This window comes from Hakea prostrata, chromosome 4 (assembly GCF_041222555.1).
Source record: "Hakea prostrata isolate BN-2017 chromosome 4, UWA_Hpros_2, whole genome shotgun sequence".
NCBI lineage: Eukaryota > Viridiplantae > Streptophyta > Magnoliopsida > Proteales > Proteaceae > Hakea > Hakea prostrata.
The window spans coordinates 5556749-5576835 of record NC_142603.1 but is presented as its reverse complement, the minus strand read 5'-3'; the positions used below and the strand labels follow the sequence as shown (position 1 = coordinate 5576835).

General features: G+C 39.3%; 1 protein-coding gene across 1 annotated transcript; it reads left to right on the top strand.

The window, feature by feature from the left end:
- Nucleotides 1-403: 403 nt before the first annotated feature.
- Nucleotides 404-19440, top strand: LOC149017347 (uncharacterized). Its single transcript, XM_089151681.1, has 14 exons — nucleotides 404-509; nucleotides 800-1009; nucleotides 3965-5126; nucleotides 9802-10026; nucleotides 10111-10334; nucleotides 13391-13462; nucleotides 15845-15916; nucleotides 16007-16105; nucleotides 16268-16339; nucleotides 16414-16528; nucleotides 16737-16805; nucleotides 17068-17407; nucleotides 17608-17731; nucleotides 18645-19440. Exons 2-14 carry the CDS (start codon nucleotides 863-865, stop codon nucleotides 19197-19199), a joined length of 3276 nt encoding a protein of 1091 aa, XP_089007807.1. The 5' UTR covers nucleotides 404-509; nucleotides 800-862; the 3' UTR covers nucleotides 19200-19440.
- The last annotated feature ends 647 nt before the right edge of the window (nucleotides 19441-20087 follow it).

The window sequence follows — 20087 nt, the reverse complement described above, 5'->3', positions numbered from 1 at the left end:
ATGCAAGTGATGCTCAATGTTTAATAAAAACTCATAATTTGGTGTTTTTCATATTAATTAATAAAAGCTTCTGTACACATTTTTACTAATAAAAATAGACAGATATACCATGAAAGGATTTCTCAGTCCGTAATGACAAGCACGAAGAGGTCATATCTCGATATCCTCACCATATATTTTTTTGACAAGAACAAAAAACAACGATTATAATAAATGAAAGAGTTTAGGTCAAAATACCTATACATCTAAGAGAAATCCACAATAAACAAAGATGGTATACCCCACTATATATAATATGACGATATCAATTGCAAATTTGTTTTAAAAAAATAAAAATTGCAAATTCACTAAATAAATAAACAAATGACAACAATATATATTATTTTTGATAAGAAATGTTAGCGACACTATGACAATATTATTTTGCGACGAAATATCACTGAGTGCTCGTTTCCCGGTCTATCGAGTATCGATCGAGAGCGAAATGCCTCCGGTGATGCGTTTATAAGGCAAGATATGTGTTCTGCAAATTGTATTCAGAATCGCCGAACTACCTGAAAAAAAAAATCTATATTCCGACTTTATCTCACTCCAAATTCGTCTCGATTGAGCTACGCAACTACTGAATCTTCTATATTTTACAAGATCATACCAAGAGAACCATCCTTTGACTGCTGAGATCTGCTAAACTTCTTTGTCATTTTCGCCGAGACCATGCGCTTTTTAGGGTTTAATCTATTTTCTGATTCCGATTCGTTGAGTTTGCCTCTCAATTTTATCTGTCTTTGATGTGTGGCAGTGGCTTTTATTGTTCGGATCTGCGAATTTTTGACGAATTCCGATAGGTCTGTATTGGTTAAGAATGGCGGGGCAAAACCAAGCACAGAACGTCGATCTATTTGATGCATACTTTAGGAGAGCAGATTTGGATCATGACGGGAGGATTAGTGGAGCTGAAGCCGTTGCATTCTTTCAAGGTTCAAATTTGTCAAAACAAGTCCTTGCACAGGTACTTACGCCGTCCTCTCCATAAAATCTGGATATAGGCTTCCACCTTTCTCTGCAATTGATGTTTCTTAATGTCTTCAACAATATTACATACTTCTATTGGATTTAGGAACTGCTAGTGCTCTTCACTCTGCATATAGGAATTTCATTTTGTCTACGCCGTTATACAACATGAATTGGATTTTAAGTAATGTTAACGATTAATAACAATCCCACGTTACATTATTATTCACTGAAGTTCTCTAAGTCAACACACACATCCCCACAAATAATGTTTATCAAGTCTCCTCAAAAATAGTTGTTTTAAGATCCATAATTAGCTAGCATACGTCATCAAAAGAAAGACTGCTCAATCATGAGAGATCCATCGAACTTTATATCTGCACTTACATTCTGGTTTTCTAAGGTACTGAGTTAGGTTCTTTAAAGAGAGAGTTTAGGATGCCTTAGTACTTGAAAACTCACTGTTTCCTTTGATGGAAAATTATCTTGGGGTGTTTTATGCCTCTGTCTTTTTTTCCCCCTGCTTTCTTTCCATGGAGGTGACTACCAAATTTCGTATTGTTTCTATGGTCAGCGGCATCAGCCACCATTCGAACATACCCTATTGTCCCACAGTGTAGTGTTGCTGGAAGAAACATAGATTGGTGAGGATCTTGTTTAGGATGAACAAGGAGTCCTGAACTAAAGAGCTAATCAAAGAATGGTTTTGAAATTTGAACTTGCTACTGTCTTCTAGAAAGCTTGTTCAGATATATAGCTGTACTATCCTTTAAAGTTTTAACCTTTGTTACTTGGACTGCCCCTACTAAAGGGTTTATATGATCCTAGAAAGAATATGGAGTATTTGCCTTTTTAGATGCTGATGGAGTTGGATACTTGGATCAGCTAGTAGTTGTCGTTCCACTATAGGATATAATACATTTATTGGGGATAATGTAGTTACATGACGAAGCAAGAACCAAATGATAGTTGCCAGGTTAAGTGCTGAAGCTGAGTACAGAGTTATGGTTTAAACTGCAGTTCATACTCTACCTTAGCTGATGTATCCCTGATCTCTGCCTTTTGAGATTAGTTTTCCTGTCTACACCCATGAAGATGTATTTTGACACTAAGCAACTATATGGTATACACATTGCCAGAAATCTGCTTTATCGTGTGTGGACCACGCAAATTGAGGTGGATTGTTTCATTTCCCATCATGCAGTTTTGAGGAAGCTTCTTGAGACTCCTTTTGTTTCTTGTAACAAGTAACAACCACTAGCTGATGTGTCTTCTAAGTGTTTGTTTGTTCTTAGTCATTGTACTCTTTTTATTTCTCTTATGATGGAAAGAAACAAGAAGAGAGTACAAGTTAAGTAAAAGAATCATCTCGGGATACAAGCAGGGTTCGAACCCTGTTGTACTGCCAAGATGGCTAAAGATTAAAGACTCTACTGAAGTGATACAGTCTGGATGAAAAGACTTTTTAAAGGTTAGATTACAAAAGTTGGAAGTAATATCCAGCAACAAAGGAACCCTGTGTTTTAGTTTTTGCACTTGTTCTAGCAGGCTGGACACTGGTGACATATGCTCCACTTGAGGGGAGGAAATGAGATACTAGAGTATTTTAGGCTTTTCTATTTAAGTGCTTAGTACTGTTCACATGAGCAATAACCATGTGAACAGTTTCTCTTATTAGTATTTTATATCAGGCAAGAGGGGCTTGCTTCTTTCTTTTTTTCTCTTGAATCATTTACCCAGATTCTGCTTTTCAACAAGTCTATATGGAATGATATTATATAATTTTTTGTACTTTCCCTATTGTTTCACCTATAAGCTTGGACTGTTACGAAAGATCAACATAGATGCATGCATCAACGCCTCCCTGTACTTGCAAGCTAACATCACATGGTCCTTGCACATGGCCATGATCACCTGCCACCTTGGGAGAAAAAATTTCTGGACAAAACCTCCTGAATTCTGATAGGCTTCTCTGGGGCTGAATACATGAACTCCTTGCTCGGATACCACTATGCTACTGCTTCACCCTAAAGGTTTGAACTGTTATGAAGGGCAGTGTAACTGTATACATCAACAACCCTATCGCCCATTAAACCTGGAACTGGGACTTAACCACCTAAAACATGTTTTCTTACCAACTTAAGCAACTGAAATCAGATTAGGTTATATCTCACGTCTTCTAAACTGTAAACCAGTACCTAAAATCATATTTTACCCTCAATCCTACTGCTTGCAGGGTTTGATCATAACTTCACCTCTAAACACCAAAATGAGCTGAAACTTTTTGCAACTTTCCTCTCTGTCGTCCCCCTGCTCAATAGTAACCCTTGGCTTTTCACCCATCTAATTTTCTGTTATATTAAACTCTCAATTTCAGAACCTATCCTCTGATTGCTGATCTCAGTTTTGGACAATGATTTGAATACTCCAACCAGTTCTACATTTCCATAGCTAGGTGGGCTAGGTTGAGAACTGCCTTCACTGCGTTCAATATTTTTGGCCTAGATGGTTAAACCTGCAATTGGAGCAGATGGGTGCTAAAGGCTTGGGAAGAATATGGTTGTTTTTATTTATTGAACTGAGTTGAAAGTAGGAGAGTTCAAGCACACTTATCAGACTAAGGCCTAGATATGTACTCTGTTATGCTGTTTGGTGATAAATGGTTGGCGACACTATTGCAGTAATTTTTTGACACAATATAAGTGCATATAAGATGTGATTTGTACCCTGTATGATATTGTCTTTTGGATAACACCTTTATGTTATTGTTATTTGGTCTGTTGCAGTGACCATCTCCATGAGGATGGTGTTCTAGAATACATGTCTTGTACATTCTTTCTCTGTCAGCTTTTCGCATAATTTCTAGAATTCCTCTGTTTTTTTTGTTAAATCCTGGTGAATAAATTTATGGCTTACATTGGGTTGGTTTTGTGTTATATGTCTTTATCTGCAGATATGGGTGCATGCTGATCAGAACCGTACTGGTTACCTTGGTAGGCCTGAATTCTATAATGCTCTGAAGCTGGTAACTGTGGCACAAAGTAAGAGAGAACTAACCCCGGATATTGTGAAGGCAGCACTTTATGGTCCAGCTGCAGCTAAAATTCCTGCACCCCAGATAAATCTTCCAGCCACACCTCAAACACAGCCAAGTTCTATTGCAGGAGCTCCTGTCCCTCAGATGGGTGCATTTGCACCTACTGCTTCTCAGAATCCTGGTTTTAGAGGGCCCCAATTATATCCAAATGCTAATATGAATCCACAGTTTCGCCCTTCACAGGGCAATCAGTTTATGAGGCCGCCTCAAGTCATGCCTGTTGGTGCTGCTTTACCATCTTCACAGGGCATTCCTGGGGGAGGTTCTTTGGCAGGTCCACGACCACCAAACTCAAATATCTCAACTGATTGGCTTGGGGGAAAGACTGGTGGATTCCCAATGGGAGCAGCCTCACAAACCCCTAGTAGAGGGATTTCTCCCAGTGTGGGTCAGGATGCATTTGGTGTATCATCTTTAGGTTTAACCTCGTCAATGTCGCCTAGACCCCAGGCAAATACTGGGACTATATCTTCAGGCATATCCAGGCCACAAGATCAGGCTTTGTCATCACTCCAGCCAACAGCTACAGATACCAAGGCATTAGTTGTCTCTGGGAATGGATTTGCTTCCAACTCAGTTTTCGGAGGAGATGCGTTTTCGGCTTCTCAACCAAAACAAGATGTTGCAGCGCCTTCATTTTCTGCAGGCAGTGCAGCTACCTCATCTGCCATGGTTCCAGTGCCTCCTGGGCCCCAGCCTTCTGTGAAGCAGGATCCATTTGCTTCCTTCGGCTCATTATCAGCTCAATCTGCAGGTGGCCTGCCTCAGCAATCTCCATCACCGGTGAAACCAAACCAGCAGGTGTCAACCCAGAGTGTTGCTGCATTTGGTTCATCCAACATGTCGGTGGGACCTGGGAATTCTGCACCATCCCAGTCACAGCCGTCATGGCCGAAGATGACTCAGTCCAACATTCAGAAGTATATGAAAGTATTTATTGAGGTGGATACAGACAGGGATGGTAAAATCACCGGCGAACAGGCCCGTAGCCTTTTCTTGAGCTGGAGATTGCCAAGAGGTACACATTCATACTTTTTAAGTTTAGCTTTCCTTTTAGGATTTGCATGAAGTGAAATCCAGTTGGTTAAAGTTTTGACCCTTGTTTCTTTTGCTATCTATTCATAAAAATCATTGCAGCAATTTTGTGATGCCTAATCTTTGTTTGAATTCAGATCGACCTTTTATATTAAGGGGGGATCCTCGGCCTTTTAGAATGTTAGGTTTTGTTAATAAAGATAAAACCGGAATCTTAATGCAGAAATTGATGCAGGTCCAGCACCAAATTGGGTTATTTTCCCTTGGAATTGTTGTTGGGCCTTGTTCCATATATTTATTTGGTAATCAGCCTTGAAACGAAGTACTGTGGTCAGTTGCATTGGTTCAGCTATCTTTCAATTTATGTTATTTTTAGTTAGTTTTATTTTAGAGGTCATGTGATCACATAGCCAAGTAGGGATTAATAGCAAGTTAGAATCATGGAGATTTAAAAGGCTTTAAACCAAGTAGGATGAAAACGAAATATCTAATTTGTAACTTTGGTCTTGATCGGGTGGATAATGAGGTAGTGAAATTTAATGAAAAGGAGATTCCTCAAAGCAATTGTTTTAGGCATCTTGGCTCATTCATAAGCAGAAAAGTGATATAGAGGATGATGTTTTCCAAAGAATTAAGATAGGGTGGATGAAGTGGAGAGGGGGCATCCAGGGTCTTGTGTGATTGATATATTCCTTTAAAGCTTGAAGGCAAATTCTATGGGATTGTTGTACGACTAGCTTTGATGTATGGTGTAGAGTGTTGGGTTATTAAGAAGCATCATATAGATAAACTTAGTGGGGCTGAAATGAGGATGCTAAGATGGATGAGTGGAAAAATTAGGAAGGATAAGATAAGGAATGATCATATTAAAGCTGGTTTAGGAGTAGCTCCGATAAGTGAGAAGTTGCGAGAATGTCGTTTGAGGTGGCACGGTCACATTCAACGAGGGCTTGTAAATGCCCATGTATGGAGAAGTGATTTAATCTAGATTGAATGAATTAGAAGAGCTAGGGGCAAACCTAAGATGACCTTAAGAGAAGTGTTGAGAAAGGATATGCATAGCTTAGGCCTTATATCTAGTATGACCTTAAACGGAGCTAATTGGAAGGCAAGAATCCATGTAGCCGACCCTATTTACTTGGGACAAGGCTTGTTGTTGTTGTTGTTGTTGTGATCACTTAGCCAAATCTAACCATTAAAACCTTCTAAAATTTTGGTCGAATATTCACCTAACTCTAAGAGAGACCCCATCAAGTCTCACACCCATCCACCCAGGTGATTGCGTGAAATTACCCTTTTCACTTATTATTTGCCTTACATGACAATTATACTTGGGATTTGATGCCTTTACCTCTTGGGAAGAAAGCCACCGGATGTTGGTGGGTGTTCGCCATGAAAGTTAACCCTGGTGGCATTCTTGTTAGTGCTAGTTTGAAGGCTAAACTTGTTGTAAAGGGATGTGCCTAGGCGTATGTTGTGGATTACTTGGAGACCTCTCCTATTACTAAGATGACCTCGGTTCAGATTTTGATCTCTTTGGCTGCAATGCATCAATGGACTCTACTTTAGCTTGATTTTGAGAATGCTTTCCTCAATGGTGATCTCTACAAGGAAGTTTATATGGAGCATCCTCCAAGGTTGTTGCTCAGGGGGAGAGTGGGATGGTTTGTTGTTTTAAGAAGTTTTTGTATGGATTGAAGCAATTGCCTTGGGCATGGCTTGGATGGTTCACTTCCATGGTATTAGACTTTGGATTGACTCATTGTGATAATGACCATTTTGTATTTTACCGTTGCTATAGCATGGGAAGTCTATTTCTCATCCTTTATGTTAACGATGTTATTATCACTGGAGATGATTCTATAGGGATTGATAAATTGAAATTATTTACAACAACGACTAAAGACTTGGGATGATTGAAATATTTTTTGGGTATAGAAGTTGCTCAATCCTAGAAAGGGATTTTCTTGTCACAACGAAAGTATGTACTTTGATTTGTTGGAGAGGATGGGTTGTTTGGCTCTAAGACTTTAGATGCTCCTACGGATCCTAATGTGAAGCTTATGTCAGAAGATGAAAATGTTCTCGATGACCGAGAAGGATATCGAAGGTTGGTTGGAAATATGAATTATCTTACTATGACCCAATTTGATAATGCTTTTCCAGTTAATGTTGTGAGTCAATTTCTTTTTGCCCTGAGGACATCTCATTGGGATTTGGGATGCGGTTCTTAAAATATTGAGGTATCTTGGTTGTGGACTACTATACAGAGATAATGGTCATACAAGAATTGAAGGTTTTTTTTGGTGTAGATTAGGCTAGATCACCAGATGATAGGAGGTCAATCACAAGCTATTGCACTTTGATTGGTGGTAATCTGGTATCTTGGAAGAGTAAGAAACAAACTGTTGTGGCTAGGTGAAGTGCAGAGTTTGAGTATAGAGCTATGGCATAGGTCACGTGTGAGTTGATATGGACCAGACACATGTTGAGAGAGCTAGGCTTCGGTGATGATTCCTCTATGATAGTATGGTGTGATAATCAGGTTGCTATTCACATTGCTACTAGCCCACTAATCCAATGTTTCATGAACGTACAACACATATTGAAGTTGACTGTCACTTCATTTGTGAAAAGCTGCAACAAGGATTGATTTCTCCAAAACATGTTCGCATAGGAGAATAGTTGGTAAATTTACAAAGTCCTTCGGGGGCTGCCGGGGTTAACTATATCTGTAAGACTTAACAAGCTGGACATGTTTAATCTTTGTGCTCCAGCTTGAGGGGGGCTGGGGGAGTGTTCGAAGGTATTATTGGTAGAGTAGGGCAAGTAGGAGGATCTCAAATTTCTTTGACTTGAGAATCTAGGTTTCCTTTTTTGTAGTTTTCTTTTTCGAGTGGTTTCCTATACTAGTTGTAGTCGATGGGTTGTTTCATAAATAAAGAACTTGGCTGTGGGAGGCTCACACAATGAGTAAGGCCTTCTAGCCTTTCATCTGAATTTCTTCTCCTTCTTCCTCTCACTGCTTTGGTTGTTATTCTAGAGCATTTGAAACTAACTACTGAATCTTATATAGGATTGGAATAACTAATACTTGGGGTGGCAGAATTAGTCCATTACAGTAGTACGACTACAACTAAGTCAACCTAATCCTAAGTTAATCGAGTTGGCTACATGGATCCAAGAAGAACGAGGCAGGGAAAACTGCGATTTAGATACAAAAAGGAATGAAGAAATGGGAGAAGCTGAAGTACGAGGAAAGAGAGACAGCTTGGCAGCTCAGCAGAAGCTCAGATAAATGGGGTCATATAACTCGCATCACTAGCACTTTTAGCTCCTTCAATTGGGGTCATATAACTTGCATCTCTAGGCCTCTGGTGGACCTGAGTGTATCACCTCAAGTGACTCTCTTTGAGCTTGTTATTGATTAGGGCAATTCTGAAGTCAGCTTTAATATTTTCATTATTTACTTTGTCTCTATTGGTTCCTTGCACATCCATCTGAATGTCCTGATCTCAGCTACGCACAGCTTTGCAATATGACAGCTGCCAACATGCTGCCCTGTACAATGTTGCTGGTCATACAGGAGTTGCATAGACCTTCCCTTTTAGCTTTAAAGGGATACATCGGTTGCATGGCAAACTGGAGTCCCCCACCATAACCGCCCCGTGATAGTCCATTACAATAGTATACCCGGAAGTATAAATCCCATGGCCTAGAGAACCCGCCTATTGGGCAGTCAGAGTAGGCCTATTAAATCTGTTCTTGGTCCTATTTGTTGGCCGTTTGTTCTCTTAAGCTACATCATATTTGCAGGGCATAGCTGCTATTGGATAATATGGTTCTTCATGGGACCCTTTTTTTTCCCAAAAAGAAAAATTGATGGTCCAACCTTGGGTTGCTACTGCAGAAATTGCTAGTTACCCAAAAACAAGTCTGGTAATGGGTTCATTCAGTTGAATGGTATTTTCTGCTATGGGTTTCATTGGATTATGCATGTGGCAGATCTTCCAGTTAAATGTACTTTTCCCCACTTGGTATTTGAGTGACCTATAACTAGTGTATCATTTGTCAATTTTCACCTCGATGATCAGATTAACAGATGATGATTCATGGTTCATAACCATCTTCATGATTTATTTGGCATGCGAGAATGCTCATCTATAATCATATGATGACGCATTCTATCTGATTCGACAGTGTCGTACAATGATGTGTCACAAACATCTATTTATCATGCACAAAATAAATGAACCTACTATTTATCATAGATGTGGGACGGTAGAAATAACTCTAGCCCGGAAAAGCAATAGAGAAATAAATGAAATTTGGTGCAACAACGTGCAAGTCTTGGACCTCCTATGACAACCAAAAAATGCTTGGCCTCTAAATCTAACCCCCCTTTTGGTAGATATTGCATCATGCACGAAAAACACAAACTTTTGTTATTTTAGAACCCCCACACTCATTGATTGGTTTACTAATTTAGCATTAAAATCCTCCCATGAACATACTACGAAGAATGTAGAACTAACTAATATTTGTTATTGCATCAGCAAGTAATATAAATGCTTTACCTTTATCATATAAAATTTAAAATTACATCTATTTGTCATAGACTTATTTCTGCGCCTTCTCTACATTGTTTGATACTTCAGAGGTCTTAAAGCAAGTCTGGGACTTATCTGATCAAGACAATGATAGCATGCTTTCTCTAAGAGAGTTTTGTATAGCACTTTACTTGATGGAACGGTACAGGGATGGCCATCCTCTTCCGGCTGTGCTTCCAAGCAGTGTCATGTATGATGAGACTCTTATGCGCTCCACGGGGTCCACAGGGCCTGCTGCTGCATATGGACATGCAGCTTGGAGACCTACTCCTGGTATCTCTTTAACATAATGATGCATCTCTCAGGTATTGTTTTCTATGTATTTCTGGATTTTTATCCTTCCCATGTGGTGAATAGGTTTGCAACAGCATGGAGTGCCTGGAGCAAGGCCAATGTCACCTGTGGCTGGTGTGAGGCCACCAGTGCAGGTTCCTCTCTCTTCTCAAGTTGATGGAGTGATGCAGCCCAATCAAGAGAAGTCAAGGGTGCCATTTTCAGAAAAGCACCTGGTAAACCAACTCAATAAGGAGAATGACTCATTGAACTCAGAGTTCAGAGAGGCAGCTGAAGCAGATAAAAAGGTTCCTCCTCCCCCTTGCCGTTTTCTTCTTGCTCACTGCTACACACTGTCATTTATTTTATCCATATTCTTGTTGAATCTTTTGCTCTTTTCAATTTTTTTTTTCTGGTGTATATTTCTGCTTGTGCAATGCAGTTGGCACTGGGGTCTCCCTTTCTTATATTTCTGTTACAATCCATTTCACTGTGTTACAAATGAGTGTAGTAATGGCAGTTGACAATCTATCTATTACTATGCCCAGACCAGACAGAGCAAATAAGGTTCAAAAAAAAAAAAAATGCTCAAGTGAAGTTAGTTAGATTGGTCACCGAAATCGAGTTAAGGGCCAATGCCAATATTTCAAACCAGAGCTAACTCAAATTTAGGGGAATCTTGAACATTTGGTTATTGTGTGCAGGGCTGAAAATAAGGCATCTCAAATTGGGGTCTTATAAGGTCTGTTTGATTGATTGCTTTAGGTGTATGTGTTAAGGATGATGAAAAGAGACCCTTTGATGTAGATCCAGCATCAAATTGGAATGTTCTTTTGAAATGAGCAAATTGCTCTGACACCCTAAAGCAAAGGCCTTGATGCACTCAGTACCCCCTTTTATGTTTCATAAGCACAAGTCCCCAGAGTTGGACTTACTTTTGACACATCGGTCCAATCTGTTAACAATCTCTGTGAAATCATTCATTTTAATTGAATTTTTTTATTGTAGAATGCCCTAGAGTAAAACATAATGATTTGTGGCCTTAAACTTATGGTTTTTAAAATGTATCCTAGTTTATTTATATATTCTAAAACACCTTAATTAAATCATACCTTAGAGTAAAACGCAATGGTTTGTGACCTTAAACTTATGGTTTTCAAAATGTATCCTAGTTTAATTATATTCTAAAACACCTAAATTAATTCATATTAGAACTTTTATTTTAAGTAAGTCAACAATTATTTGCATAAACGTTTTTAATAAAAATCTAGGATGTAACAGACGATATAGACACTAGTGATGTAAACCAGGATCTAGGGCTAAGGTTATTGAGGTGATTTCCCTAAAGTTTGGTTTGCCCAGGAAATCCAGTAAGTAGGAAGGCGGAATCAGGAGGTGTTAGGATGTTCTAAGGTTCGAAAACCCTGCTGTAATTGGTGTTTCAGATCTGAAATTGAACTAGCAGTCAAACTTAGGGTTAGGGTAGGTTCAGCTAGGGTTTTGGAAGGGAAGGGGTTTTACTGTCTTGCAGTTCGGAACTGATTGTGTGGCTGTTTTGCAATTTCAGAACCTAAGTTTTGGTATTCTTGGATGCGGAGAAGGTCTGAATTGTAAGGGAGTTGATTTTCAGAAGGTCCAAATTCTGCAGAATTCTCCCAAGGAAGAAGATGAAGTGCAGAAATTTTATGGACTAAAGGACTCTGGTTTAATAGGGAAATTAATGATAGGACTAGGTTCTAGTGCTTGGTGGGATCCGGAGGGGGGGAGGGTGGATCTAACGGGGGGGGGGGGGCTGCTGCAATCACAGGAAGAAGGGGGAGGTGGGGTAGCCTTCGAATGCAAAGGAATGGCGTGGGACTTGGCTGTAGCAGAAGGGGAAGGGGAAGGTAGAGGTTGAAGGTGCAATTGGCTTGGGGTGCTTTTCTAGGTCTAGGCAAGAGGGGAGAGGGCAGGGACACCTATGGTTGAGAGGGGGGTTCTAGGGGTGCGCAAGCAGGGAGAAGGGTGGGGAGGGGCTGCAGACAAAGGGGAAGGCAGGGGAGGGGTGGGAAATGCTGCCGTACTTGGATGCTGTGTTTTGATTGCTTGAATGCTTTGCTGAATGCTTGTACTCTGTTGGATTGATGGAGAAGATGATGTTACTTGAACAATTTCACTCAACCAAGGCCTACCCACCAAGGAGACCCTGATCGTCAATACAATCAACTTTATTAATCATCAAAGCTGAAAATTATAATAAACTATGGGCTGGTTATAGCCTTCAAAAGAAAGACTCCAACTTGGGTTGGGATTCCCTCCACCTCTTGACTAGAACACTTAAAATGGAATCTAGTTATTTAAAGACTTCAACCCTAGCTTTGGAATCTACTTAAATGCACATGCGAATTAAACTTTAAGTAAACTTAAAAAGTACATGCTAATTAAGATTACTTGGGACTCATCCAAAACAACTTAAAAAAAAAAAGAACTCTCCAAACCAAACTCTACTTAACTTACTAATTTGGACCCAACTAAAATTTTGGAATATCCTGGGATAATTCCAGAGTAAAAATAGGGGGCAAAATGCCCAAAATATCCCTAAAAGGGGTTCGGCCAGCTTAAGGTGGTTTCTTGGAGCCATCCTGGCCCCACTTGAGGTTTTGGGCCAAGGTGTCTTTGTGTTCCCATCATATAGTTTGTTTTATGGTAATAAAAATATAAATATAAATCACAGGACTAGTTCTTCTATGTTAATTCCCCTCCCCCGTTCTTATCTTGGTTTTGTTGTATGATAATCTTAGATGTAAAATACCTCGAGGCTTTGATATTAATACATAAACTCTCTTTCCAACCCAAAAAAAAAATGTAAATCATTTATTTTTACTAAATGACAACAACAAGAGAAATAAAAAAATAATACAAAACGAAGTGGACTTATTGGATCAGAATGACTCAAGTTCAAAGTAAGGGCTTGGGTTAAGGTTAATATGTGGGTTAATATTAAGATTAAATCCATGGTTAAAGTTAGGGTTAAAATCAGGGTTAGGATTAGGGGCAAAATTAGAGCCAAAGTCAGGGTCAGAATTAGGGCATAGGATTGTACCCAAAAATCAGGGGTGGGTTGGGACAGGTCGGGCAGGACTGTAATTCCAGGTCCGCCCTTTGCCCTGATTCAAGGCCAGAATATTTTGGCTTTGATCTACCATTAGGGCCAACATCTTGAGCCCAGGCCCTGTATGCGCTTAAGGCGGGTTAGGGCCAAACTTGCAACCCTACTTATAATTGATCTGCAGATATTTTCCTATTGGTTCTGTTTATTTATCTTTGACCAAATTTTTTTTAAAGAAAGAATCATCTCAACCAGTTGACTCTTTTTTTATGGCAGGTAGAGGAACAGAAGGAGATTATGGGTTATAAAGAGAAGATTGAATTTTACCGCACCATGATGCAGGAGCTTGTGAGTAACTTCACTTTCTGATTTCTGAACTTCTGTATTCTTCTTCTCTCTCTCTTTTTTCCCCCCTTTTCTTTCTTTTTTTCTCTCTCTTTAGGTTGATTTTGTTCTGTATTTTGTATTTATCCAAGAAGATTTGTACATTCTCTGTCAGTTGCATACTTGCCTGTTATCTACCCCCCCCCCCACCCCAAAAAAAAAGGGGGAAAAAAGGAAAAGGGAAGGCTGTCTGCTTTAAAGCTGGATGATGGTAACAAATCTATGGGTCATTTAGTGCTTGGGCACCATAGACAATCGAACAAGCAGTTCCTAATGCAGAAATCAACCTCAAACAGTGCCTACCAGAAGGAGGAGATCAAGTGCAGGCAGGATTGCTATGATAATGTAGACCAAATTAAATATAACTTGAACTGAATTGTTTTCCCCGTTTACATTTGGAAGAATGGCATAAAAATATAGAAGGATGGATAGAAAATAAAAAAAAGGCGGGGGGGGGGGGGGAGGAGGAGATAGGGATGAGGCATCTCAGCTGTTGTACATGGATTTTATTCCCTATTGGAGGCTACTAGGTAATCAATAACATTTCTGCAAAGTCTTCCTTTTTTTATAGCAATGAAAGAGCCTATGAATAGCTTGCCTAAAGCTTTAAAAGAAATAGAAATTCTGTAAACTGAAATATAGAAACTAGTAGCTACTAACAACAAAGTCTTGTGGAAAATTGAAAATAACCAGAAATAGAAACTACTAGGCTTTATTATTCACCATGTGCATGAATATCGTAAAAGAGAAACTAAATCCAACTGTGAGGAAACAAAGGACTGAAACAGAAAATAACAGCTTTTAATAGAATATTCCTCCAATTCCCAGCAGCTAATCCTCACACCAGCTGTCCATTCCAAATTACTGTTTATGTGAACAGTAACCTTGTATGTTTAATTCACCGTTTCATTATACCAGGCTACTGCTCACAGCAGTTGCATCAGACAATCTTGCTGGGCTGGTTTGGGGCTGATAGTATATCAATTATCTAGAAGGAAAATAATTTCCAATTAGGACTCCCACTTGGACCATGACATTATCAACCCAAAAAAGGAAAGTAGATGTAGACTCCTGACAGGACACAAAATCTTACTGTGCTCATGAGACCTCAAGGAGGGATTTAAAAATCACCAAATTACCTCTTAGGGCATTTGACCTTTGGTCCTAGGGACCATCTTTGGCTTCTTTTTTTTTGGGGTGGGGAGGGGTGCTGGGTCTGATGACATCATGGTGGGTGAAGCACTAGCGGTGGTGGAAGGTGGAAGGCAGGCAGTGGTGATGGATGGGGAGGGGTCATGCAAAAGCTGCGTTGGGGGGAGGAATGCTAGTTAGATTCATCAGAGGCAGCAACAGTTAGTCATTTCTGCTGTTTAGGATCACAAAGGGATGGATCAACTCTGCCTCCTTGGTTGGTCCTGCATTAGTTTATTGTGTGACCCTGCATGGCCGCTTCTCCTTCATCATCATGTTTCATCAGTTCACATAAACAGACATTGATCAAGGGAAAGCTCTTTGGAGGCCTAAGACCATTGCAAACTTTATTTATTTTGGGGGAGAAAGGGGGGTGGGGAAGGGTGTTGAAATTAGTGCAAAATGTTGTTAAAATCAGAAAGAAGATATTCTTGTGGATTTACCTGTGGTTATGGTTCTTGTACTTCCTAGTTCCTGTTATTGTTGTTACAGAATAGTACTAAAACTTGCTGTATTTTGGCCATGACATTTGCTGCCCATTTTCAGTCATAAACCATGACTTTTCAACTTCGAAATAGTCTTGAATGATTAGGTTATTCAAAATTGGCTAGTTTATTAGTTATCCTAACATTGTGGGTGTAATCTGTTACCAGTTTGGATCCTTTTCCATCGACCATCTTCTAGTAAAGGTTGTTGAAGTAGTGAACTGGCACCAAGTATTTTGGCCTTTAATGTTAAGTCTTGTCTGGTCAATGATGCTAGTATCCAGGAGAGTTATGGTTACTATATACCTCTGACTTGAAGACAACTCTAAATGTCTAGTCTTCTGTTATATATGACTCAAGTCAGTTGATCAGGGTGACGACATGAATCACATGATTAGTGGAGCAACTAGTCTTTGGTTGGTTGGTTTTTTGAGTAAATATTACTATTCGGCTTAGTGCCACGTATTGAAAATGAATTCAAATGTTGCTCCTCATTTGTTTGAAGTGATACAGTGGTTTGGGTCTACTCATAATATTACTCAGAGACAGATGATGACCAAGAGATCTTATGAATTATCTATTCGAACAATTAAAGATCACTATCTAACAGTTGAACTTAAAATGCTTTTTATCACTTTAATTGATTCTTGTGACTTTCATCATATAATAGGTGTTATACAAAAGCAGATGTGACAATCGACTTAATGAGATTACTGAAAGGGCTTCAGCTGATAAACATGAGGTATTTTCTTGGACCATTCAGTTGGCATCTTTTAAATTTTTGTTGTTGTTGTTGTTGTTTCTTGGTCTAATGGAAGCAATTTTTGTTTAGGTTGAAGCACTAGCTAAAAGGTATGAAGAGAAGTACAAGCAGGTTGGGGAGTTAGCCTCTAAATTAACCATTGAAGAGGCTACTTTTCGTGATATTCAGGTAGAGTTCCCACCTTTTGCCCTTTTTTTTAAAAAGCAAAAGTAAATTACAAAGAGTGCTGTTTTATTATCAATATAGTCTCTCCAGAAATCATCCCTGTTATTTGAAAATTATTATGTTCTAGTTGTGGCTTTCTTTTTACAATATAATTTTCATTTTTAGGAAAGGAAAATGGAATTATATCAGGCAATTGTCAAAATGGAGCAAGGTGGTAGTACTGACGGTATTCTTCAGGTAACTTGGGCGTATGACAAGTCCATTTAAACTGTAAAGTTAAACTAACTACACTTTGTATTGTTACTCTACAGGTTCGTGTTGATCGTATCCAGTCTGATCTTGAGGAGTTAGTGAAAGCTTTGAATGAGCGGTGCAAGAAACATGGGTTACCTGTTAAGCCTACTGGACTAGTTGAGCTTCCTTTGGGTATTAAGTCTTTCATTTGTCTAGTTTCCTGGATCTTCCTATGATTCAATTTTGTTGGTGGTTTTGTCTCCCTGTAGACTTATAGCAGGATGGCGATCCTATGTCTCTCCCCCTCTTATTTGTTTTTCATAATAATTATTGTTTAACCATTTTGTACAATTGTAACACACTTGGTTTCTCCTCTCTTCTGATACACTTCAATGCATAGGATGGCATCCTGGCATCGTGGAGGGAGCTGCTGTTTGGGATGAAGATTGGGACAAGTTTGAAGATGAAGGTACGGAAAAGTAGCTACAAGATCAGGCAGATTTCTGATTGAAGAAGTCCCCTTGGGTTATGCTTATCACATTTCAGTGATATAAACTGTATTGTCATTTGTCAACTTGTTTTCTATTGTTGAGAAACAATGGGTGATTCTGATATTCATATTTATACATTTCCTTTCGTGTTTTTCTAAAATGAAGAAATATTGTAGAAGATCTATTGTGATATGCGCTATCTACATGCTAATGATTGTGAGGCATCATTTATGTTTCCAGGATTCACATTTTCCCAGGAAGTTCCTGGTGATGTTCAGAATGGTGTGGCCCCTTCAAAACCAAGATCTAATTCAGTTTTGAAGGAAAAAGCTTCCTCGGATGAGCGTCTGACCACTACATCTCTGAATGCTGATACTAAATTAGAGAAGCCTATGAGTACGGTTGACTGGCACACTGAGAATGGATCTACTTATGCACACAGTGAAAATGGCTCAGCAAGAAGTGTGCCTGCCAGTCCCACTGGAAGGAGTACAATGGACAGCCCATCTCATGATTTTGGGGACAACCATTTTATGAAGAATATTGGTGCAGATGCATCACCCCGTGCTAAAGAAATACAGTATGACACTTCAGTTTTAATGACTTTCTGCTGCTTATGCATTTTATATTCCTCAGTAGATAATGAACCATGTGGTCCATCTTCGAAAACCAATTTACCTATTCCTTGGTAAATTGTGTTTGCTGAACCCCTAGTCTTCAGCTTTCATCAATCCTTATCACTCATAAATATGACTTGGATTGTTTTTATTACTTTTGCAGTGATCATGATGGTGCTGAATCTGTACGTTCCGTGGACAAAAGTTTTGATGAACCAGCGTGGGGTACTTTTGACGCAAATGATGATACAGATTCAGTGTGGGGCTTTAGCATGTCACATACAAAAGTAAGAGGATATAACCTGATGTACATTGTCAATTCATCACACTGTATGACTTGCTGTGGGTGAGGCTTAATGCAACGATTTAATTGCGCTATTGCAACCTCTGGGTTACAGATTCGAAACTTAGAAGCAGATTTTCATGTGAAGCAGAGGGTAAAACCGTGTAGATTTTTCCCTCCTGACCATGCAGTAGTGGGAGCCTTGTGCGCTGGGATTTTCCTTTATTTATTTATTTATCTATATATAGTATCACTTATGATGACACGTTGGACAAAAACTTATCAATAGCGAGAAAACCACCCTTCCGCCTTCTCACCATGGGTTGGGACATTCGTTAAGGCTTGATGAACCCATGAATTTAGGACCACCCTTCTTGAGCTCACTAAAATTAGCCTGGTCAGTGACTATTGGTTATTCAATATGAGACTTTTTGTCTACGCATCATTAGTTCTGGATTTAACCTTTTCAGGAAGCCCGGGTTGAGAAAAGTACAACCTGACAGCTTGTAGTCTTAGTCTCATAGATAAGATGAAATGTGGTTTGTCATTCAGCAAGGAAGCACAAAAACTCCTTGGGTTCCGTGGATTGAAAGGGAGCAAATGAGAAATGGAAGTCAATTAACTTCAATCTGTCACTGATTATAAGAGAAATAGTTAGTTGTACCTTGGATGTACTAGTAAAAACCTTTTCCCATTTATGGAAAAGAACTGGTGTGCTTGCTTAAGTTCCTACTTGTTCTCATTTCCCTAGTACCAGACTAATCTTCTTATTCTCACTTTCCTTCCTTTCCCTACTACTGGACTAAGGCTCATCTTCTCTATTTGTTTTTAGTATCAGTCTGTATGTTGTCGGTAAGTTCTAACTGTCATGAACTCCTCATCTATTTGCTTATTCTGGTTGAGATGTCCATTTGCAGGATCTGGATCAAGAGAGCTACAGGGACTCATATTTCCCTGGTGATTTGGGTCTGAACCCAATAAAGACTGAATCCCCACAGGCAGGCAGCATGTTTCAGAAGAAGAGCACATTTTTTGACGACTCTGTTCCCAGCTCACCCCTCTTTAATTCTCGTTATTCCCCAAGGTATGAAGGATCAGAAGATCACTCCTTCGATAATATGTCAAGGTTTGATTCCTTCAGCATGCATGACAGTGGATTTTTCCCTCCAAGTGAGACTCTTTCCAGGTTCGACTCTATGCGCAGCACTGCAGATTCCACTGGATTTTTCCCTCCAAGTGAGACTCTTTCCAGGTTTGACTCTATGCACAGCACTGCAGATTCCACTGGATTTTTCCCTCCACGTGAAACTCTTGCCAGGTTCGACTCTGTCCGCAGCACTGCAGACTCCACCCACAGTCGAGGTTTTCCATCTTTTGATGATGCCGATCCTTTTGGCTCAAGTGGACCATTTAAAAGTTCATCAGAAAGTCAAACACCAAAGAGAGGTTCAGATAATTGGAGTGCTTTTTAGTCAGTCCATTCATTGTTAGATCCATATATGTTGTTGTATCAGTTTGAGCCTTTTGTGAGGTACGTTCATGAGAGTTTTAGGTAGGCTCGGTTTTCATTTACCCTTCCCTGTTCTCCATTTGTTATATATATATTGTGCGATGACGATTTATTGTAGCTTATTTTGGGGTATTACTTGTATTTCTGCAAATCCATTTTTCTGGGGCTTTTTTGGGGGGCCGGGGGAGGGGTTGGGAGAGGGGGGGAGAGAGGGAGAGGAGGTTGTGGTTGGTTTGGTGGGAAAGACTTTTCTTTCCCTTTTATGTGTGTAATTTTTCGTATCATATATTTTTACCCATCAGTGCATGGGAGTTGATTCTGCAGTGCTATGAAATTCTATGGTTGGGCTTCTTTGTTTTCCTGTCGTATTTAATTGTCTCTGGGAAATTACATTATTAACATGGGATAACATGTTCAAAAGGATCATGGAATCTAGACTTTCTATGTTCTCTTTACATTTCTTCATGGCACAATATTCTTAATTCTGACAAGAAAAATTAGAGATGTATCACTTAGTAGGTCTTCTCTTAATATGCGGTGAAAAATTATGAGGTAGAATATAAACTTCTACCCATCAGCATAGAACTCATGGTGAAGTCAAATCTTTTTGGACACCTACATAGATTTCTTTATCTTAAATATTGAGTTTTAGCAGGGAGGTGCATAGAATGTTCCTTTTCTTATATGACAAAGTTTATCAGAAGGTTTTAGCACTGTTGAATCATTTATTTAATTACAGCAAAATATTTTGATAGTAGAAGGTTCAATCAAAGCTCAATGACAGAAGTTTGTGTTAAATTAGACAACAAAGCAATTCTCTATTGGTTGAGAACCTCACTTCTCAGTGGAG

Bases quoted from the DNA above. Each gene is read 5' to 3' on its own strand.
- LOC149017347 (XM_089151681.1), top strand. From the start codon at position 863: ATGGCGGGGCAAAACCAAGCACAGAACGTCGATCTATTTGATGCATAC. The intron at 5,127-9,801 runs GTACACATTCAT...TTGATACTTCAG, and splicing joins GAGCTGGAGATTGCCAAGAG to AGGTCTTAAAGCAAGTCTGG. The intron at 16,806-17,067 runs GTACGGAAAAGT...TTATGTTTCCAG, and splicing joins GGACAAGTTTGAAGATGAAG to GATTCACATTTTCCCAGGAA.